Source organism: Caenorhabditis elegans, chromosome II, assembly GCF_000002985.6.
Source record: "Caenorhabditis elegans chromosome II".
In the NCBI taxonomy this organism is placed as follows: Eukaryota; Metazoa; Nematoda; class Chromadorea; order Rhabditida; family Rhabditidae; genus Caenorhabditis; species Caenorhabditis elegans.
Window position 1 is genome coordinate 12072122 of NC_003280.10, and position 18556 is coordinate 12090677.

The 18556-nt window shown below is 30.2% G+C and overlaps 1 protein-coding gene across 4 annotated transcripts; it reads right to left on the reverse strand.

The window, feature by feature from the left end:
• Positions 1-48: 48 nt before the first annotated feature.
• cnt-1 lies at positions 49-16747 on the reverse strand (the record flags this gene model as incomplete). Of its 4 annotated transcripts, NM_001383965.2 has the most annotated exons (12): positions 49-337; positions 559-669; positions 1512-1857; positions 2931-3512; positions 5123-5492; positions 6719-6850; positions 12048-12218; positions 14410-14499; positions 15382-15520; positions 16175-16351; positions 16490-16623; positions 16669-16747. In NM_001383965.2, the coding sequence occupies 12 exons, from the start codon at positions 16738-16740 to the stop codon at positions 181-183; spliced, it is 2481 nt and encodes an 826-aa protein (NP_001369802.1). The 4 variants fall into 4 exon arrangements, with proteins under 4 accessions (NP_001369802.1, NP_001022413.1, NP_001368630.1 ...); NM_001027242.4 differs by lacking the exons at positions 12048-12218; positions 14410-14499; positions 15382-15520; ... (1 more) ...; positions 16490-16623; positions 16669-16747 and adding an exon at positions 7424-7957 and having other exon boundaries at positions 62-337; NM_001381624.1 differs by lacking the exons at positions 14410-14499; positions 15382-15520; positions 16175-16351; positions 16490-16623; positions 16669-16747 and having other exon boundaries at positions 181-337; positions 12048-12077.
• Between the last annotated feature and the right edge of the window lie 1809 nt (positions 16748-18556).

The following is an 18556-nucleotide window of genomic DNA, read 5'->3' on the forward strand; positions in this document are numbered from 1 at the left end:
GAAAGTGAAAGAGAAAAACGGGAACAAAGTGTGTGTGTGTGTGTTGGGGGGGGGGGGGGGGGGGGGCGTATTTACAAACAAAGATTTATGAAGAGAAGCGATAGAAATTTGGCTGGAAATGTTGAAAAACAGGAAAAAAATTATGGCGGGGGGAAAATTGTCGGCGAAGAAAAAACAAATCTAAATGTCACTAGTGCTCTTCAGCGATTCTGTCTTCTTTTGCTCTTTCTCTGTGGCGGCTCGGCGAGCAATATCCGAGATGACTGCCTCCACGGTTTCGTCCATCGGGTTGTTGAAGTCCGCGTTGAAGTCGTTTCGCATTATTGTCACACGGAATCTGGAAAAAATTAATTTATAAAATTTTTTAATATGTTTTTATTTAAATTTAATAAGTGTTATATTGTAATTGTGTATACATATATTAAGCTTAATCCCAAATTCCTGAATTTTCTGGAAACATTAAAAAAATGTTTCTCAAAAAATAGAAATATATGACTGAAAGTTATGAAAACTTGAAAAATCTTGAACTTTTTTAATATTATAATCAGTATTGCATACAGCGTAACAATATCTGCATGTGTGCACTCCATTGCGATATCCAACGGTGTCTTGCTGTCCACATTTGCTAGGTTACTGTCAGCACCACGTTTCAGAAGTTGGCACACGGGTCTGAAATTATTATATTTTATAGAGGAACTATATAGTTGTAATTTGAGAAATACTCGAATTTTCAATGTAGAATTATGGCCGACATTTGGAATATATAGTTAACGTGTTTGCAATCAATTTTTTTTTTTGAAAAAATCTGGAAAATCGATGAAAAATGAATTTTTTGTAATTAATTAAGTTGTAAATAATTTTATTCGATTAGTAATTAATTGTTTTGAATAAAAATAATAATTTTAATTCATTAGTAATTTTTTAATTTTTAAAATTTTTTGTATAATTAATATTTTTTTAAAAAGTATTAAAAAATTATTTTTTTTTCAAATAATAAGAAACAAGTTTTGTAATAATTAATTAGTAATTAATTTTTAAAAATCATTAGAATTTTCTCAAAAATAGTTTTGGAAGGAATTAATTAATCAGTAACTATTTTTCAATGTTTTCTTTAAATTAAAAAAAAAAATATTTTTAGTATCTAAATAATTGTGATTAATTAGTAGTAATTCAGTAAATATAAGTTTTATTCTAGATAAATTTTATGGAACACTACAAAACTATATATAATTTTGAAAATGTTTGATCAAGTTTTGGTGAACAATTCAAAAAAATGGTTTTCAGAGTTAAATATAATTTTTTTAAAATTAAATGTAAAAATTCATTAAAATCTTTTTTTGCTAGACGTCCAGAATAATGCGTGGTAAGAACTGACTTCACTGTAAAAAATTCGAAATTCATTTTTCTACGATTTTTAAACGAATTTTCCGATAATTTTGAGTTTTGATTTCAAAATCTCATAAGTTTTTTTAGAAATTTATCCTAAAATTCCATAGCTGCTAGCCGCTTACAAGGTATGTCCCTCCTTTGCAGCCAAATGCAATGGCGTATTCAACTTCTCATCGAGCATATTAATCTTCGCTCCATTGAGCAATAAAAACTCTACTGCAGCAGTTTGCCCATTCCTTGTGGCAATATGAAGTGCAGTGGTTCCATTGTGCAGTGCATTCAGATCAAATCCTTGAGCATAAGCTGTCATCAGAGCCAAAAGATCTCCACATTCACATGCTTCTTTTACGGAATCCCATTCAACAGTTTTTGTGTCAATTGATGAGGAACCGATGGCATCGAGATTCGTGTCTGAACCACAAGCGGAGAGACGTTTCGAGGCAGTTGGCACTGGAACCGATAGGTCGGCTGAAAATGTCGGGGATTTGTAAAAAAAGAGAAGTTTTTAAAAGGGGTAACATTTAAAAGTTAAAAATGAATTGATTTTTGGAAAGTTTTTCGTTAAAAAAAAAACGGAAAAATTATACGTTAGAAAAAATAATCTAAATTTTATGAAATAATTTTCATTTCGGAATTTGATTTTTTTTCTGAAAAATTGCAGTTTTAAACAGAGTTTTGAAAAAAAATTTGGTTTTAAAGTTTTTTTTTCAAAAATTTTTTTTTAAACTTTTTCAGATTTTTTCTGGAAAATTACAGTTTCAAACAGAAAAAAGGCTTTTTTTAAATTTCTCCTAATTTTTTTTTGTTGAAAAAATGCAGTTTCTAACAGAAAAGAAATCATATCATATACATTTTCTTCAATTTTAATTTAAAAAATTAATTATTTAAATTTTTGTTTTAAGTATTCTATTTTTTCCTGAAAAATTGCAGTTAAAACCATACAGTAAAAAATTTAAAAAAATGTTTTTTTTCAATAAAAATTCTAATAAAAATATAATTTTTTCTGGAAAATTGCAGTTTTAAGCAGGAAAGAAAGAAAATAGTTTTTTTTTAATTTTGAAAAAAGTATTACTTTTTTAAATTTTAATTTAGAAAAAATTTTAGACAACATTTATTTTAAAAAATTTTTGTTTTAATAATTCATTTTTTTCTGAAAAATTGCAGTTAAAACATACAGTAAAAATCAAAATTTGTTTTTTAAATTTGAATTTTTTTAAAATTTTTACTTTCAAACAGAAAAACGGATGTTTTAAATAATTATTCAATTTTTTATAATTGTTTTTTTTTCTGAAAAACTGCAAAAAAAAAAATTTTAATGGCAAATTATCTCTGTTTTTCAATTTTTCAATTGTTTTTTTTTCCATTTTTTCAATTTTTAAAATTATTTTTCGAAAAAAAAAAGATTTTGAATTTTTAAATGTTCTCTAATTTTTCACAGAAAAAGCTTTAAAAATTTTTCAAATTTTTTTCTTTTTGTTGAAAAAAAACTTATTTAAAAATTTCAAATTTTTCACGACTTTTCAAATAAAAAAAAGCCTCACCAGACCACGGATCAGCATCTAATAATCCCCCACTTTCAGCATCCTGAACATCTGCATACGAACTACTCCTATTCACTCCATTACTACTACTATTTCCTCCAATACTCGTCTTATGCTTCAAATGTTCCTGTCGATTCGTGGCCGAACTTCTCGCCCGTGTATCCTCGGCCACCGCGAATCTCCGTTCCACGTATTTCGCCTTAATCCATGCTTCACGTGCCGGTCTTGCCGATTTTTCATTGATTTGCGGTGGAACAATTGAATCGGCCGGTGGGAGATGTGCTAGGAAAATTTCATTAACTTGTCGATTTCCCAATGCGAGAAGCACATCCCGAAGCTCATTATCGATTGAATCCATACAAAGTGATCGAACTTTCGACGTCTGAACTCCCAGTGATCGATGAGCTCCGGAGCATTCAATGCAGAGCACAACGCCCAGATTGATGCTCACCCATTTTGGAGCCGGTGAGCCACAATCCGCACAAACTTCGTTGCCTGGGACGCGGCGGACTTGTTCGAATGCGGTCGTGGAAGAGGAAAAGCCGGCGGCCGTGGAGATGGATGAAGTGTTTGCGGAGGTGTCTGTGAAAAAATTCATATAATTTAGAAATTTTTGTTGAAAATTAAAATGTTAAGGAAATTGTATTTATTGTGCTACGTGGTGATTCTAAAGTAAACTTTTTTTGATAAAATTGGAATCGTTTTTTGGGATTTTCATCATACTTTGTTTTTTTGATTTTTACGGTATTTTTTGAAAACAAAAAAGGTTTTTTAAAAATAATTTTCCAGATAATTTTTCAAATTAAAAAAAAAATTCGACATAAATTATACAAAGAACTTTGTATAAATAATTAACAAAATAAATTTTTTCTTGGAAAAAAAACAATTTAAAAATTGTAATCTAATTTTTGAATTTTGAAAAATATAGCTGTTCCAAAAATTAAATTCTCATATTTTTTTTTATTTTCAAATAAAATTTTTTTTTGCAAAAAAAATGTAAAAATAGTTAACAAAATAATTTGTTTTGGAAAACTTTTTTTTCCAAAATTTAAACAATTTTTAAAAAATTTTAATAGGACAAATTCCACGTAGAGTTCTTTTAATAGTGAACAAATTAAATCGAGACATAGTTTTATTGGTACTAGTCCTAAATCACCCTGCCGCTTTTTTTTTCAAATAAAAACGTGTGGAGTTGTTGTATTTTTAGGCTTAGGAAATAACCATTTCTAAGCCTAAAGATGGAAAATGGACATCACGTTTTATTAAAATGAATAATATTAAAATGAGGGGAAATACATTCAAAATAAAAAAAACTGCGTGGCGTGTACTGCAGAAAACCTCAATATTTAGGCCCCGCCTTTTTATCGTCCACTCACGGGGAAAAGGCAAAATTCGTGACCCAACCAATATCGGGCCGCCGACATCTGACGAGTTCCGCGCGCCGCTGCGTTTAACTCATTGTGGGCGTGGCAAGCTGTCTCCGTCCGCTGAGAGTTAAACATAGCGGCGCGCGGAACCCGTAAGATGTCGGCAGCCTGTTATTGGTTGGGGTCCCGAATTTTGCCTTTTCCCCGTCACTTTTATTATTTTGAGTGTAATACACAAATAAAAAAAAAGTGGCGGGGTGATTTAGGACTAGTACCGTTTTATTTTATGGAGAAACTAAAAAAAAATAAATAAATCTGATTTTCAAAATTTTAAAAATATTGTTTTCCAGAAATTTGAATCTTATTCTTTTTTTTTTAATTTTCAAAATAATTTTCAAATTAAAAAATTTTTGGAAAAATTTCATGTAGACTGTTATTTAAGAGAATTTTTGTTTGGAAAAATATCTGATTTTTGAATTTTTAAAAATATTGTCTTCCAGAAATTTAATTCTTATTCATATTTATTTAACTCTTCAAGAACTTAACATTTTTCAAATTAAAAAAAAAAAGTATTTTACAAAAATTCCACGTAGAATTTTTTTTCAACAAAATGTTTTTTTTTGGGAAAAAACAATTTCAAACATTAAATTCTATATGTATATATATATTTTTTTTCCGATATTCTAACAATTTTTAAAAATTGTTTAAAAATATTTTGGGAAAGTCCAGAATTTTGTCAACAAAATGTTTTTTTGGAAAAATCGAAAAAACTTCAAAAATATTTTTATTTTTTCCTCAATTTTATAAAATTGATCTCAAACGTACATGTCGACGCCGGATCCGACACCGATCTTCCTTTCGTGACATCCATTGCATTCGATAACGGAGAAATCGCGTTAGCACTTGTCAAAGTAACACCTGATGACATGGAAGTCGTCTTATTACGTGGACTCGTAGAAGCCACATCGACAGAGTCACCCTCATGAAGTGCGAGAATAGTTCGTTGAAGAGCCCGCATCCAGTCTTGGCACAGAGATTCCGAATCCGCTTGGAGCAAGTGAATCCGAGTTGGAGTGACGAGCTCGAAACATCCGATTCGATCGATATTAGACGGGGCTGGACGAACGAGACAAATGCGAAGATTCTCTTCCATGATGGTTGCCGGCTCGAGATCTGTGGATCGGTGCGAGTAGAGCTGCAAAAATGATGGGTAATAGGTAATAGGGTAATTGCGTGATCTTACAACACGGATTCAAAAATCACAGTTAATTCGCGGTTTCTGTATTGTACCTTTAGACATACAAAATACATATTCGCGAAGTACAAACGTATATAATTCATAAATCGCGAATTTTCGATCACGATTTGGGAATTGTACAAGTTTTGGTTCGTGATTTATGCATAATACGCAAATAATACATGTACATTCACAAAATGTGTATTGTACGCTAATTATACTAATGTTCCGAGGTACTCGAATTTTGTACGCGCGAAGAATTTTTTGTAAAATATATTGTATATTGTATATATTGTACAAAAAAATTCTTCGCGCGTACAAAATTCGAGTACCTCGGAACATTAGTATAATTAGCGTACAATACACATTTTGTGAATGTACATGTATTATTTACGTATTATACACAAATCGCGAACCAAAACTTGTACAATTCCCAAATCGTGATCGAAAATTCGCGATTTATGAATTATATACGTTTGTACTTCGCGAATATGTATTTCGTATGTCTAAAGGTACAATACATTAACCGCGAATTAACTGTGATTATTGTATGCAATGGTGTAAGTAAATAAACTATACAGAAAAAATGATTACCGTATTTCTTCTATTAATATGGCCTCCCTATTAGACTTGCACTCCCTATTAGTATTGCCCCTCGGAGACCTTCCGAAAATTAGTATTGCACTCCCTATTAGTCTTGCACTCCCTAACAGTATTGCGTCTACTATTTTTTTAGTGCAAACGCTAGTTACTAATTTTAAGATTTTAACAACATTTTCGCCTATTTTGCAACCCTTTTTGTTTAAAACTTCTATGAGACTGAAGTTACTGAACCTTTTTTGTTGCAATTACAATCAAATTTTCTAAATTTTTAAGTAAAGTTGGAGTTCTTTCAAGTAAAAACTAGTAAGTCCCAGCTCAGAAAAATGTTCTGAAAAATAGTATTGCACTCCCTATTAGTCTTGCACTCCCTATTAGTATTGCAAGCGGTAAGGCCATCGAAAAATAGTATTGCAGCCATATTAATAGAAGAAATACGGTAATTGCTTGAATAGTATATGCTTTGTTCAAATATTCTATTTATACATTAATCAATACTTCTATTCAGTTCATTTACTTATATCATTGTATATAATAGTAAACTTTTCGTTCCAAAATATATCCCTATTACAAATAATGCATACCAACTGCTTATCCTTTATCTGAAACCATCGTCGATTCCAGGTTTTGAAGGCGTTCGACGATCTTTTGTAGAGATATCCTTCCATCATCACATCTGGCTCGATTGGCATACCCGATGGGTGTTGGAACATTTCCTGGAAAATATATTGGCGTAATTTTTGAATTTATATAAACTATATATTTTTGTTCTTACCTGTACAACTATTACCGTATCAAATTCACAATAATTGAATTGTGAGCGCAATTTTCAGCGTTTTTTTGTAATCCTTATCATTCAATATTTATTGTAATAGATAATGTATATTGAATTTCAACTCTCACTAGCAATATAATTTCTCTTTTAATCTAATATTATATATATATATATATATATATATATATACATATTTCTTACTATGTAATTGACACATGACTTTAAGCCTGTTGTATTTCAAATGTCGCTTCAAGACTATTTTGATAAATAATGACTTTATAATTTCAAAAATTCATAGTTGATAAAATACGATTCTCAACTTCCGGAAAAAAACAATTCTTGCTTTTTTCAGGGGCCTAATTATTCACGTGGTGTCAGGCTGTCTCATTACAGTTTGATCTACAAAGCACACTCTTAACCATCCGAAATCAGATGAGATGTCTGTGGATCTCAACTCCCGCATTTTTTAAAGATCAAATCGAAATAAGACAATCTGATTCCACGTTGAAATTACCATAAGCCTTGAATCAGAAAAACTCTCGGCAAATCGACCTTGATCCTTGACCTCCCATTCCAAAGACAATCCGCGTTTCTTATCCTTCAACGCTTTATCAGTGATACTTCCACTATCCACAGACGAATCTCGAATCAAAAGGCTCGAAATCCGGCCTTTCGTTCGTTTTGCAGCTCTTCTCATCAGGCTTCGCTTGGAGCCGCGAGTTTTGGGCTCCGAGCTAATTTCCTGCATTCGCTGGAGGTTTTCAGCTCGAATTCTGGACTTTTCAATTTCCAGCTTTACACGCTTTTCTCTGCGTTGCTCCTCCAACAAATCCATTTTCAACTTCGTCTCCGCACTAATCGTGATCGTTCTCGTGATAACTTTCGACGTTCGGATCCCAGATTTTTCAGTGCTCCTGGAGAAGGGCTCTGGCTCCGGAGGCTCTTCACTCGTAAAGAACATGATAAGCTCTGTTACAGTGTGCTCCTGATGATGTGATGATGATGACGAGGCAGTTGATGACGTGGCAATTGATTTAGTGGACATTCTGATGATTTTATCAGTTTTCGAAGAAGCCGGAGAAGAAGGAACGGAAGGGAATTAGAAAAAAAATTTAGCTTTTAATCGAACGAAAAACTGTACTATAGACATTTTTGGGGCGGTGACGACTAAATTGATGATGAAGTTTTGGTGATAAGGTGTTATAAGAGGCGATAAGGAAATTTAGAGTGCAGTGAAAAATTTTGATAAAATGGAAATCCTAATGGAAATTCGATTTTCAAGCGAAAATTTTAATTCTGAACCGAAATTTTTTTGGAAGGCACTTTCTCTGACTAATTTCTGTGTGAACAGCCGTGAAAACGGTGCGAAATTTGGGAAGATAAAATAAAAAAATAAAAATGATAAAACTGTGATTCATCACAAATTGAGTGTTATGAAACTGAGTGAAAAATAGTGTCTAGCTGAAAAAAGGGGAAATTTCAGAATACTTATGAGAGACTGAAAGACCATTGGAAGAATAATATTAGAGAGGATTATTCAAATTTTTGTGCAAAGGGGAATGATGGAATGGTCATGTGATAATAGTTACAGTAGGCAAGGATTTAAGAATAAATTGGTTTTTTTTTTAATTTTGAAAGTATCGGGAAATTGTTTATATTGCTCCAATAGTGTCGAGATATAATATTTAGAAATCGTTTCAAAAAAATTTAAATTAAATTTCCATCCAAAAAAAATGTGAAAACCTCGTTTTCGTCTATCAAATTTGGTCGGCAAAATGTCGGCAAAATTTTTTCTAAATTTTTTTTGGGGTTTCTAATATAATTTAAGCATAATGAAGCATAACGAATTTGTAGCCATGTTCGGATTTTGACCGAAAAAAATTTTATTTTCGAAAAAGTGGTAGTTGATTTAATTGTTTTGTTTAACAAATACACTTTTTTTAAAATTTTGATTTTTTTTTGATTTTTCGAATTTCCGAAATACTTCAGGGGCTTGTGGTTAAATTGCTTTTTTTTTTTATTTTAATTTTTCGAAAAAATTTCAACCTATGGATTTTACAATTTCGTTTCATTTTTTTTAAATACAATTTTTTAATGGGATTTTTTTTGGAATTAATGGTTTTTTTTCGTGAAAATTGGAGAAATATTAAAAAAAAAAAAAAGAATTCTCGGAAAATTACATATTTTTTCTAAATTTGAGGAAAAAATTTTTAAAATTTCAATTTCTTTTGTAAGATTTTTTTTATTTTATCACTTTTGTTGAATTGTTCGGAATTTTATTTTTGTACAATTTCATTTTAATCGTTTAAAATTCAAAATTTTCTACACAAAAAAAACCTAGACCAATTTTTTTTTTGAAATTTTTGAATACAACCTTTTTCCTATTTAACATTGATGCTAATTCAATATATTCAAAACTCAAAAAAAATTGTTTTTGTTTTTTTTTCAGCAAATCTGTCAGGATTACGGTACTTTTACAGTAACCGACACCTTTTTCAATATTCAATTTCCAAAAAACCTAAAGAATTGAAAAAGAAGAAAAAGGAACACAACAAAAAGAAGATATAAGAAGGAAAAGAAAACAATCGAGAACACACACACATAGACAAGTAAACCGAATCGAATGAATCATCAACATCATCCGTTTCTCTTTCTCTTCGTCTATCACTTCCACAAAATGAATGGAAAAAGAGAAAAATTGAATGCTGGGAAAAAAAAATGAAATAGCGGAAGCCATAAAGAACATGGGAGCGACGGTTTTATGAATTTCCTGTTTTTTAATACTTTCTAGTGATGAATTGGGAAAAAATTGGACAACAAAATTGTTATGGTTCAAAAAATTTGGATCTCTGTCACCTATGTCATCACTGACTTATTGCTTAAACTTTTATCAACTTTTCAAATTTTAGATGTTCTATATTAATGACCATATACATAGCAGGGGTGTGCGGATAACCGATTTTTTCGGCTAACGGATAAATCGGCTAATCTCAGTCATTCAAATCGGCTAATTTTCGGCTAATTCGGCTAATTCGGAAAATATTCATTTGGTTAAGCTTTTTTTTGTCCATTCTGTTAATTCAGGTTTTGGGTTAATTTTTTCACTGTTATTGAGCAAATTCAGGGATGAACGACTGTTCAAATAGGAAAAAATCATACAAATTCCGGGAAAAAATCATACAAAATTACATTTTGTTTTCCAAAAAAATATGTTAGTTGAATTAGCCGAAATAGCCGATCGGCGAATTCGGCTAACGGTACGTATTAGCCGAACTGCCAAAAAGTCGGCTAACGGCTAATTCGGCTAATCGGTAAAAAGGTCGGCTAACGGATAATTCGGCTAATGTTAGCCGAGTTTGCCGAATTAGCCGATCGGCGAATTCGGCTAACATCGGCTATTATCCGCACACCCCTGATACATAGTTCGATATATTTTGAGAATTCCTTCTAGTTGAGAAAGCATTCAAAATTTTGAATATATGCATATTTCTATTAATTGAATGAACTATTTAACTTCACTTTAAGAACTCCTTTCTTTGATTGAAAAATAACATTATAGTAACAAAATACTCTTACTAAAATACTTACTTAAATACCTGACAATTGGAAATGTGCAATAGTGATTTTTCTGAGTTTCTCGAAGTCTAGATGGTCATGTTGTGTTATGGTGTCGGGTGATTACATTTATGCTCGAAATTGAGATAAAACTTATATTGGAAACTATACATATATGTTCTATCGGGAAATTTTATAACAGTAACATATATATTCGTTATATATTTCAAGTCCCGTTCAAATTAAAAAGACATTCAATGAATTAATCGTTTTCATTATAGACACCATTGGAAAACTGGAAAATGAAAACTACTAATCTGTAGTAAACGTATTTAAAATGTTCATCAATGATTTATGTGAGTTTCTCGAAATTTTTCGATTTTTGCCACAAAAATTTTGACTGAAAAGTTTCAAAAATCTAGATGGTAATTACATTTATGTTCGAAATTAAAAATGATAACTTTTATAAAATTTCGATAAAGCTATATTGAAAACTGTACATATATGTTCTATAGGGTAATCAGAAATAACCATTAATGTTAGATTAAACACCCAAAAGGAAACCCTAAATCCATGACTAATGAAATGGCCTTGCCACCTTTGGAAAATTATTACGAAACAAAACGCCCACCAAAACAACACAGAAGGTCAGGAGGTTGTGTTAAGTGTCTCACAGGAAATGTGGTTTTTGAGAAAATGAGTATTTCTCAGTGGTCTAAGATTTTCTATTGATTGGTATACGACTTACAGTATACACAACTAACCGTATAATCTCTATTAGTATTTCACCCCATTGTTCAACTTTGACAACATATATTTCAGTTATCGTTTGTTCTATTACAAAATTGCCAACTGTCAAAGTATTTGTTAGTTCTTTTTCTATAGCTTGATATCATCTAAATAAACCGATATATAACCTTTTAAAGTAAAGTAGTTGAGTGCAATACTAATAGATAATATACGGTATATGATAATTAAAGTTGTGAAATACATTAAAAACTTGTAAGTTTTAAAATAGGAAGAATCCGAGTTCCTAGGGCCACCATAGCAGTTGGAGTAAATAAGAAACCTACTGCAATGCACTAAGAAAGACTTGATGGTAAATATTTTCGAGTTCCTGTTTGTTTCATTGTTTCTTGTATACGTATGAATGTAGAATATAACGTTTTAAGTGAACAAGTAACGGATGCTACACAATAAAGAGCTTGTTTCAAGCATAACAATTCACCAAATAAGTAAGGCTTATAATCAACACCTAATCTCTATTCAATGCAGTTTGTTGTGTTTTTGATTATAAACTTTTCTCATAACAAAATTATAAAATAGTATTGAAATAAATAAATGAATAAACGTTTTGCATTAGATTATACTGATTTATGTTCTTAAATTTAGAACATTATAAATTTTTTCTATTGTATTATCATTTCATCAGTATTATATCACATGTACCATTTTTCAATATATGTTTTATTGTGTTTCAATATTTTACGAACTTGAAGCTATTTTAATATAGAAGACAGATATTTTACACTTTTTGCGTAATCCTCTAGATATCCCACTTTTAACTTCAAAAAACAACTAACCTTTGGAACAAGCGAATGTACATCCTGCATCTTACGTTCGATGAGCTTCGATTTAGCAGCAAATGTCTGAATTGTGTCGGCGATTGCTCCGTTGTCGGCAGCTGTCCACTCGTCGAACGTGGCGTGCCCTTTTGAGAAGAACGCCGACGATTCGCGAACCAGTGTCCACAACTGCAAATTTTAGAAAATAATATGAAAATAAAAAAAACGTGGTTTTGGTGGTTTTTTAGTAATTTAATTGGGTTTTTTTTCGTTTAAAAAATATTTGTGAGACAGGAATATGCATAGGTATTTAGATTTTTCATTTTAAGTTAAAAATTTGAAAACGTTTTTCAGGAAAATTTTTAAAGACATATTTTCTTTTTTTCGAGAAGACTGATTTTTTTAAAATAAAATAAATATAACATTGGTGGCCTAGGAAATATATTGATGGCCTAGAACATATTGGTGACCTTGAAAAAACATTAATGGCCTAGAAAAAACATTAATGGCCTAGAAAAACATTGATGGTCTATAAAAACAAAAGCGGCTTAGAAAAGTTACTGATGGCCTAGAAAAATATATATGTGGCCTAGAAAAATATATAGATGGCCTAGAAAAATTACAAAGATGGCCTAGAAAAATATATATGTGACCTAGAAAAAAACAAAGATTCTAGAATTTAAATTTATGTCCTAGGAGAATTATTGATGGCCTAGAAAAATTATTTCTGTTCTAGATAACTACAAAGATGGCCTAGAAAAATATATAGATGGCCTAGAAAAATATATAGATGGCCTAGAAAAATTACAAAGATGGCCTAGAAAAATATATATGTGGCCTAGAAAAAAACAAAGATTCTAGAATTTAAATTTATGTCCTAGGAGAATTATTGATGGCCTAGAAAAATTATTTCTGTTCTAGATAACTACAAAGACGGCCTAGAAAAATATATAGATGGCTTAGAAAAATTATAACTGGCCTAGAAAATCACTGGTCTAGAAAAAAAAATTGATGGCTTAGAAAAATAAATTAATGGCCTAGAAAAATTATTTATGCTCTAGATAATTACAAAGATGGCCTAGAAAATATTCAAAGATGGCCTAGAAAATAATATTGATGGCCTAGAAAAATATATAGATGGCCTAGAAAAATTACAGCTGGCCTAGAAAAATCGCTGGTCCAGAAAAAATATTGATGGCCTAGAAAAATGAATTAATGGCCTAGAAAAATTAATTATGCTCTAGATAATAACAAAGATGGCCTAGAAAAATAAGTTAATGGCCTAGAAAAAATTTTTAAAAAAATTTTTAAAACCGAAAATAGTAACCTATAAATATTCAGACTTTCAGTAAAATTTTCCAGAATTTTTTTTTGGTGGAAATTTGATATTTTGTGTTCCCAAAAAAAGGTGCTGCACAAGAAGATGGAAAGAGCATTTCGAGGAGAAAAAGACGGGACGCGCGTCATCAAAAATGGCTAGGTAAATAAAGAAAAATGCAGTCGAGTGGAGGGGTAGTTTCGAAATATTTATTCATTTTTTCTCTATTCTTTGTCACTTTTTTTTTGGAAACTTCGAAGAAAGTGAAATTTTGGTTTTTTCCGGAATTTTTAATTTTTTTTTCAACAAAAAAAGTTATTTTTTACGACCAGGACTGGCATCAAAAATTCGACCGAAAAACAAAAAAAAATTTTTTTTTAATGTTTTTTACCAAATTTAGAATGCTAAACGGCTAAAAGTTGGAAGTTTTTGAATATTTTAATAAGAAAAATTCAAAGGAAAATGGCTAATATTGAGATGTTTTTTTTTAATTTTTGAGTAAAAAACGGGAAAAAAATTATTTTTGATTTTTTTTTACCAAAACTATAACTACAGTGGAAAAAAGTTTTTTTGAAATTTTTAGTGAAAAATTATAATGCGAAACTGCTAAAAATTGAGAAATTTTGTAATTTTTGAGTCAAAAAACTTTTAAAAAAATTTATTTCGGGCTTTTTCGCAAAATTTAAAATTTCAAAACTCTCAAGTTTTTGAGTTTAAAAATTCAAAAACAAATTTTTTAACAAAGTTCTAATGCATTACAGTTTAAAATAAAATATTTTGAATTTTTAGTTAAAATTTTTTTAAAAATTTTATTTTAATGTTTTTTTTTGGCAAAAGTAAAATGTTAAACGGCTACAAAAAAATTTATAAATTCTTAAATTTTTGAGCAAAAAATCAAGAAATTGATCTTTCTAAAACTCTTACAGCTAAAAATAAAATATTTTGAATTTTTTTCAAATTTTTGGAAAAAAAAAGTTTCCGTTATTTTATGTGATAACTCTCACATTAGCCGAGGGAATTTCTAATTTTTTTAACCAACAATTTTCAAAATTCAAAACGAACCGCATCGAGAATCATATGGTCCTTGTGTGCATGTGCAATATTAATATTTGCCACGTAGTCGAGTGTGGTGTGTGCGAAGCAAGTGCCGACCTGGAAAAGAGCGGGTTTCTTGGTTTGAAAAAAAAAATGTTTTTATTTGTTTAAGGGTTTTTGAGTGGTTTTTCTTGCAATTGAGACGCTTTGTGAGAAACTATTTAAGGTGAAGCAAAAAAAAAAACGACAAAATTGAATGTTTTATATAACCAGAAATTTTGATTTTGTTAAGAACATTTTTAAATTTTTCGATTTATTGTTTAAAAAATAGACTTTTTTTTTCAGAAAATTCTTTTTTTTTCAGTAACATTATTAAATTTTTATCCAAAAATTAATCAATTATTTATTTTAACAATTTCTCGAAAAATAAAATAATCTTGAAAAAAATAAAAAAGAAGATAATATATTTGGAATTTTTTTTACTGTAAAATCGGCTTTTTTTGATAAATCAATATTTCTTTTTTCAAAAAATTGATTGTTCGCTTTAACGATTTTTATATTTCTCGAAAAATATAAATCTTTAAAAAATTACAAAAGAAATGTTTTTAAATTTCTTTTCAGTAAAAATGGGCATTTTTCAAGAAAGTCGATTTTGAATTAGGTTTTTTTCTCTGTTTTTTTTAGTTTTTCGAAAAATTAAATTTAAAAAAAAAATTTCAGTAAAGTTAACATTTTTTTGATGAATCAATAATTTTTGTTGCAAAAATTAATTTACGATTTTTATATTTCTCGAAGAAAAAATTTTAAAAATTTACAAAAAAAAATCACTAAGTAATTTTTTTGGCGAAAAAAAGATATCTGTTTTTTAATTTGTAAAAAAAAATTTCAGTACAATACCTATTTTTAGAAAGAAATTTTTTTCAAAAATTTGGATGAATTTTTTTTTGGTTTTTTATCGAGAATTTCGAATATTTTTCGTTGAAAATTCAAAAAACTCACCGCAGTAAGTGCATTTCGCCCTTCTGTCGCATCTGCAGGCTTTTGCCTTGAAATACTCGCATTTTTGACTAATGCATCATCCATTGATTGGGACATATTCTCAAAATGTGCACGGGATTCTGCCACTTTTGTGAGCTCACTTAAATTAGATTTTAGAGGAAACATTTTTGAATTTTTTTTATTTCGAAAAATCTAATTTTTAATTGAATTTTCAATTTTCTGTTGTGAATTATGCGATTTTTGGTTAAAAACACTTGAATTTTGGCTGGAAATTTATTATTTTTCGAAAAAAATTGCCTTATATTGTTTTATACGTAAAATTGATTTTTTTTTTAATTTGGCGGGAAATTCAACTTTTCAAAAAAGATTTTTTTTTTGAAAAATTACCAAAAAACCCGAGAAAAAATCGAGTTTTGCCTATTTTTTTGCAAATTTTTTTACAGGAATTTTAATTTATTTAATTAATTAATTAATTAATTTTTTCCAATATAGAAATTTTTTTGAAGTTTTCTGGCTCAAAAATTTTTTTAAAATTTTTAGCTCAATCCAAATACCTTTAGTTCAAAAAAAATTAAAATTTTCGATTGTTCAAATTTGTCAATTTTCTGTACCTCTAGAATGAATAATCTAGTAAATCAGCGGGAAATTTGAATTTTTCACCTCTAAATTTAAAGTAAAACGAAATTTTGATTTAAATTCGCTTAAACTCGTTATTTTGTAATTTTCGGCCTTTTTAACTCAGAATTTATCGATTTTTATGATTTTTCGCCAAAAAAAACTCCGGAAATCTCACATTTTAATGAAATTCGACAGTTTCGTGAAAGTGACCACATTTGAATGGTCGAAATACGTGCGAAATAGGTTAACAGTGTGTGCATAGGCTTCTGATAATCCTTGGAATGTTGTAGACGCCAATGGATTGCCGGAGAAGCTTTCATCGCATAATTGATTCACCGAAACCGTTAATTTGCTGGAAAAAACGGGGATTTTTTGAGAAAATTTGAATTTTTGGTTTTGAAACGATTATTTTTCGCTATGTGCCTTTAAAATACAGTAATCTGAAAGCTTAATCGTTTCGAGACCCCAAAAATGAATTTTTTTCACGTACTAAAACGTGTTCGTATAATTTTTGCTGAAATCAATCATTGCAGTGATGTGTCGGAGCATTTCGTTGAGCCGATTCTCTAATCGATTAAAATACATTGCATGTTGAGCGACTGTTGCGCGGAATTTTGGAGAATCCTGCAAAAATTTTAGGTTTTTGGTGTATTTTGAGGGAATTTCTACCTGAATTGCCTCGGAGCAGTCGATTTTTGGCGGAACAGACGGCATCGCCATTCCATTGTTTGATACTGTCATAAAATCTGGAAATTTATCGATTTTATACGAAGAAATTGAGTTTTTTCGGCTGAAAATTGAGAAAAAATAATCAAAAATAATTAATTGATAATATTGCGTCGTCAATTTCAATGCCAAGTATGCAAACACCACAGGTGCACAGAACAAGATCTACCGTACTCTTCAATTAATTAATTGAAGAGTACGGTAGATCTGGTACTGTGCAGCTGTGGTGTTTGCGTACTTGGCATTGAAATTGACAGCACATGTTTATCAATTAATTAATTTGGTTTTTAAAAACGCAATTTTAATAGAAAAAATGTCGAAAAAATGGTAAAAAAACATTTTTCTCTTGAAAATTTTCATTTTTAATAGCTAAAAATAGAAAAATAAACTGAAAACAGTCTTGATTTTAAAAAAATTGCTTAAATTTTTCACTTGAAAAAAATTCAAAAAAGTCTGAAAAGTCCGATTTTTAGAAGAAAAACTAATTTTATCACCATTTTTCTGTACAAAAATTATCGAAACTTATGGAAAATAACAAAATTTTCCCAATGTTAAAATAAAAGTTTTAAGTTTAAATTTTAAAATTAATTTTATTTCCAAAATTTCGCAAAAAAAATCCTATAAAAACGACCAACAATTTTTGGGTAAAAAAACTTTTTTTTTGATAAGTGGCTGTAAATATGCCACGTGGCTTTTGAAATTAAAAAAAAAAACATTTTCAAATGTTTTTTTCAACAACTTAAACTTCCGTATGCGCCTTTAAAGAAAACCAAAAGTCCATATCACTCGCACAATAAAGGAAAAAGAGAAAAATTCCAAGACACGTAACAAAAGCCTCAGAACAGAAAAAAAAAACAGAAAAACAGCCGGTTCTTCTTCTCTCTTGCCGCTACGGCTGCCGCTGATGATGATGGTGATGAACAGGAAAACGAGGGAGAGAAATAGAGAAGAGACGCAGGCAGTTAGACGGCGGGAGAAGAACATCGCGACAACTTTTCGGACGGAGGTCATTGTGTTTGTGGGGGGAAGAAGAAAAGGACGAAATTTTTGGAGAAAAAGGACAGTCGTATATAAACATTCACTGCTTGTTTCTCTAGGAACTCTCTTGATTTTCAATACTCTTTTTTTGTGGAGAGAGCTTGAGAATGAAATTGGGTGAGAGGAGGAGAAGGGGAGGCACCGAGAGCGCAACTAATTTAATATTCTCTTACTTTGCTTTTCTAGGCAGACGAGAAAGAGTTACGGGGAAATTGGAATTTTGCAATGCAACAACATTACACATATGTACACGTGGTACCAGAGTCTTATTTCGGTTTGATCTACGCAGATCTACAAAAAATGCGGGAGTTGAAACGCAGACTTCTCAACTGACTTCGCAAGGTTAAGAGCGTGCTGACGTCACATTTTTTGCGGGAAAAGTTCCCGCAATTTTGTAGATCAAACCGTGTTGGGACAGCCTGGCACCACGTGATTATCCAACAAAAAATACTTTTTTCATCAAAATTTAGTGATAAAATAAAAAAATTTTTTTATCTGAAAATATGTTTTATTTGACTTGGAAACATTGCAAAAAAGCTCAAAAATTAATCGGCAAATCAGCAAACCGGCACATTACCGGAATTGAATTTTCCGGCGAATCGGCAAATCGGCAAATTGCCGGAATTGAAATTTCTGGATAATCGACAAATTTCCGGAATTGAAATTTCTGGATAATCGACAAGCTTGTCGGAATTGAAAGTTTTCGACAAATTGGCAAATTGCCAGAATTGAAACTTCCTGCAAATCGGCAAAATGACAAACAGCCGGAATTGAAATTTCCGGCAAATCGGCA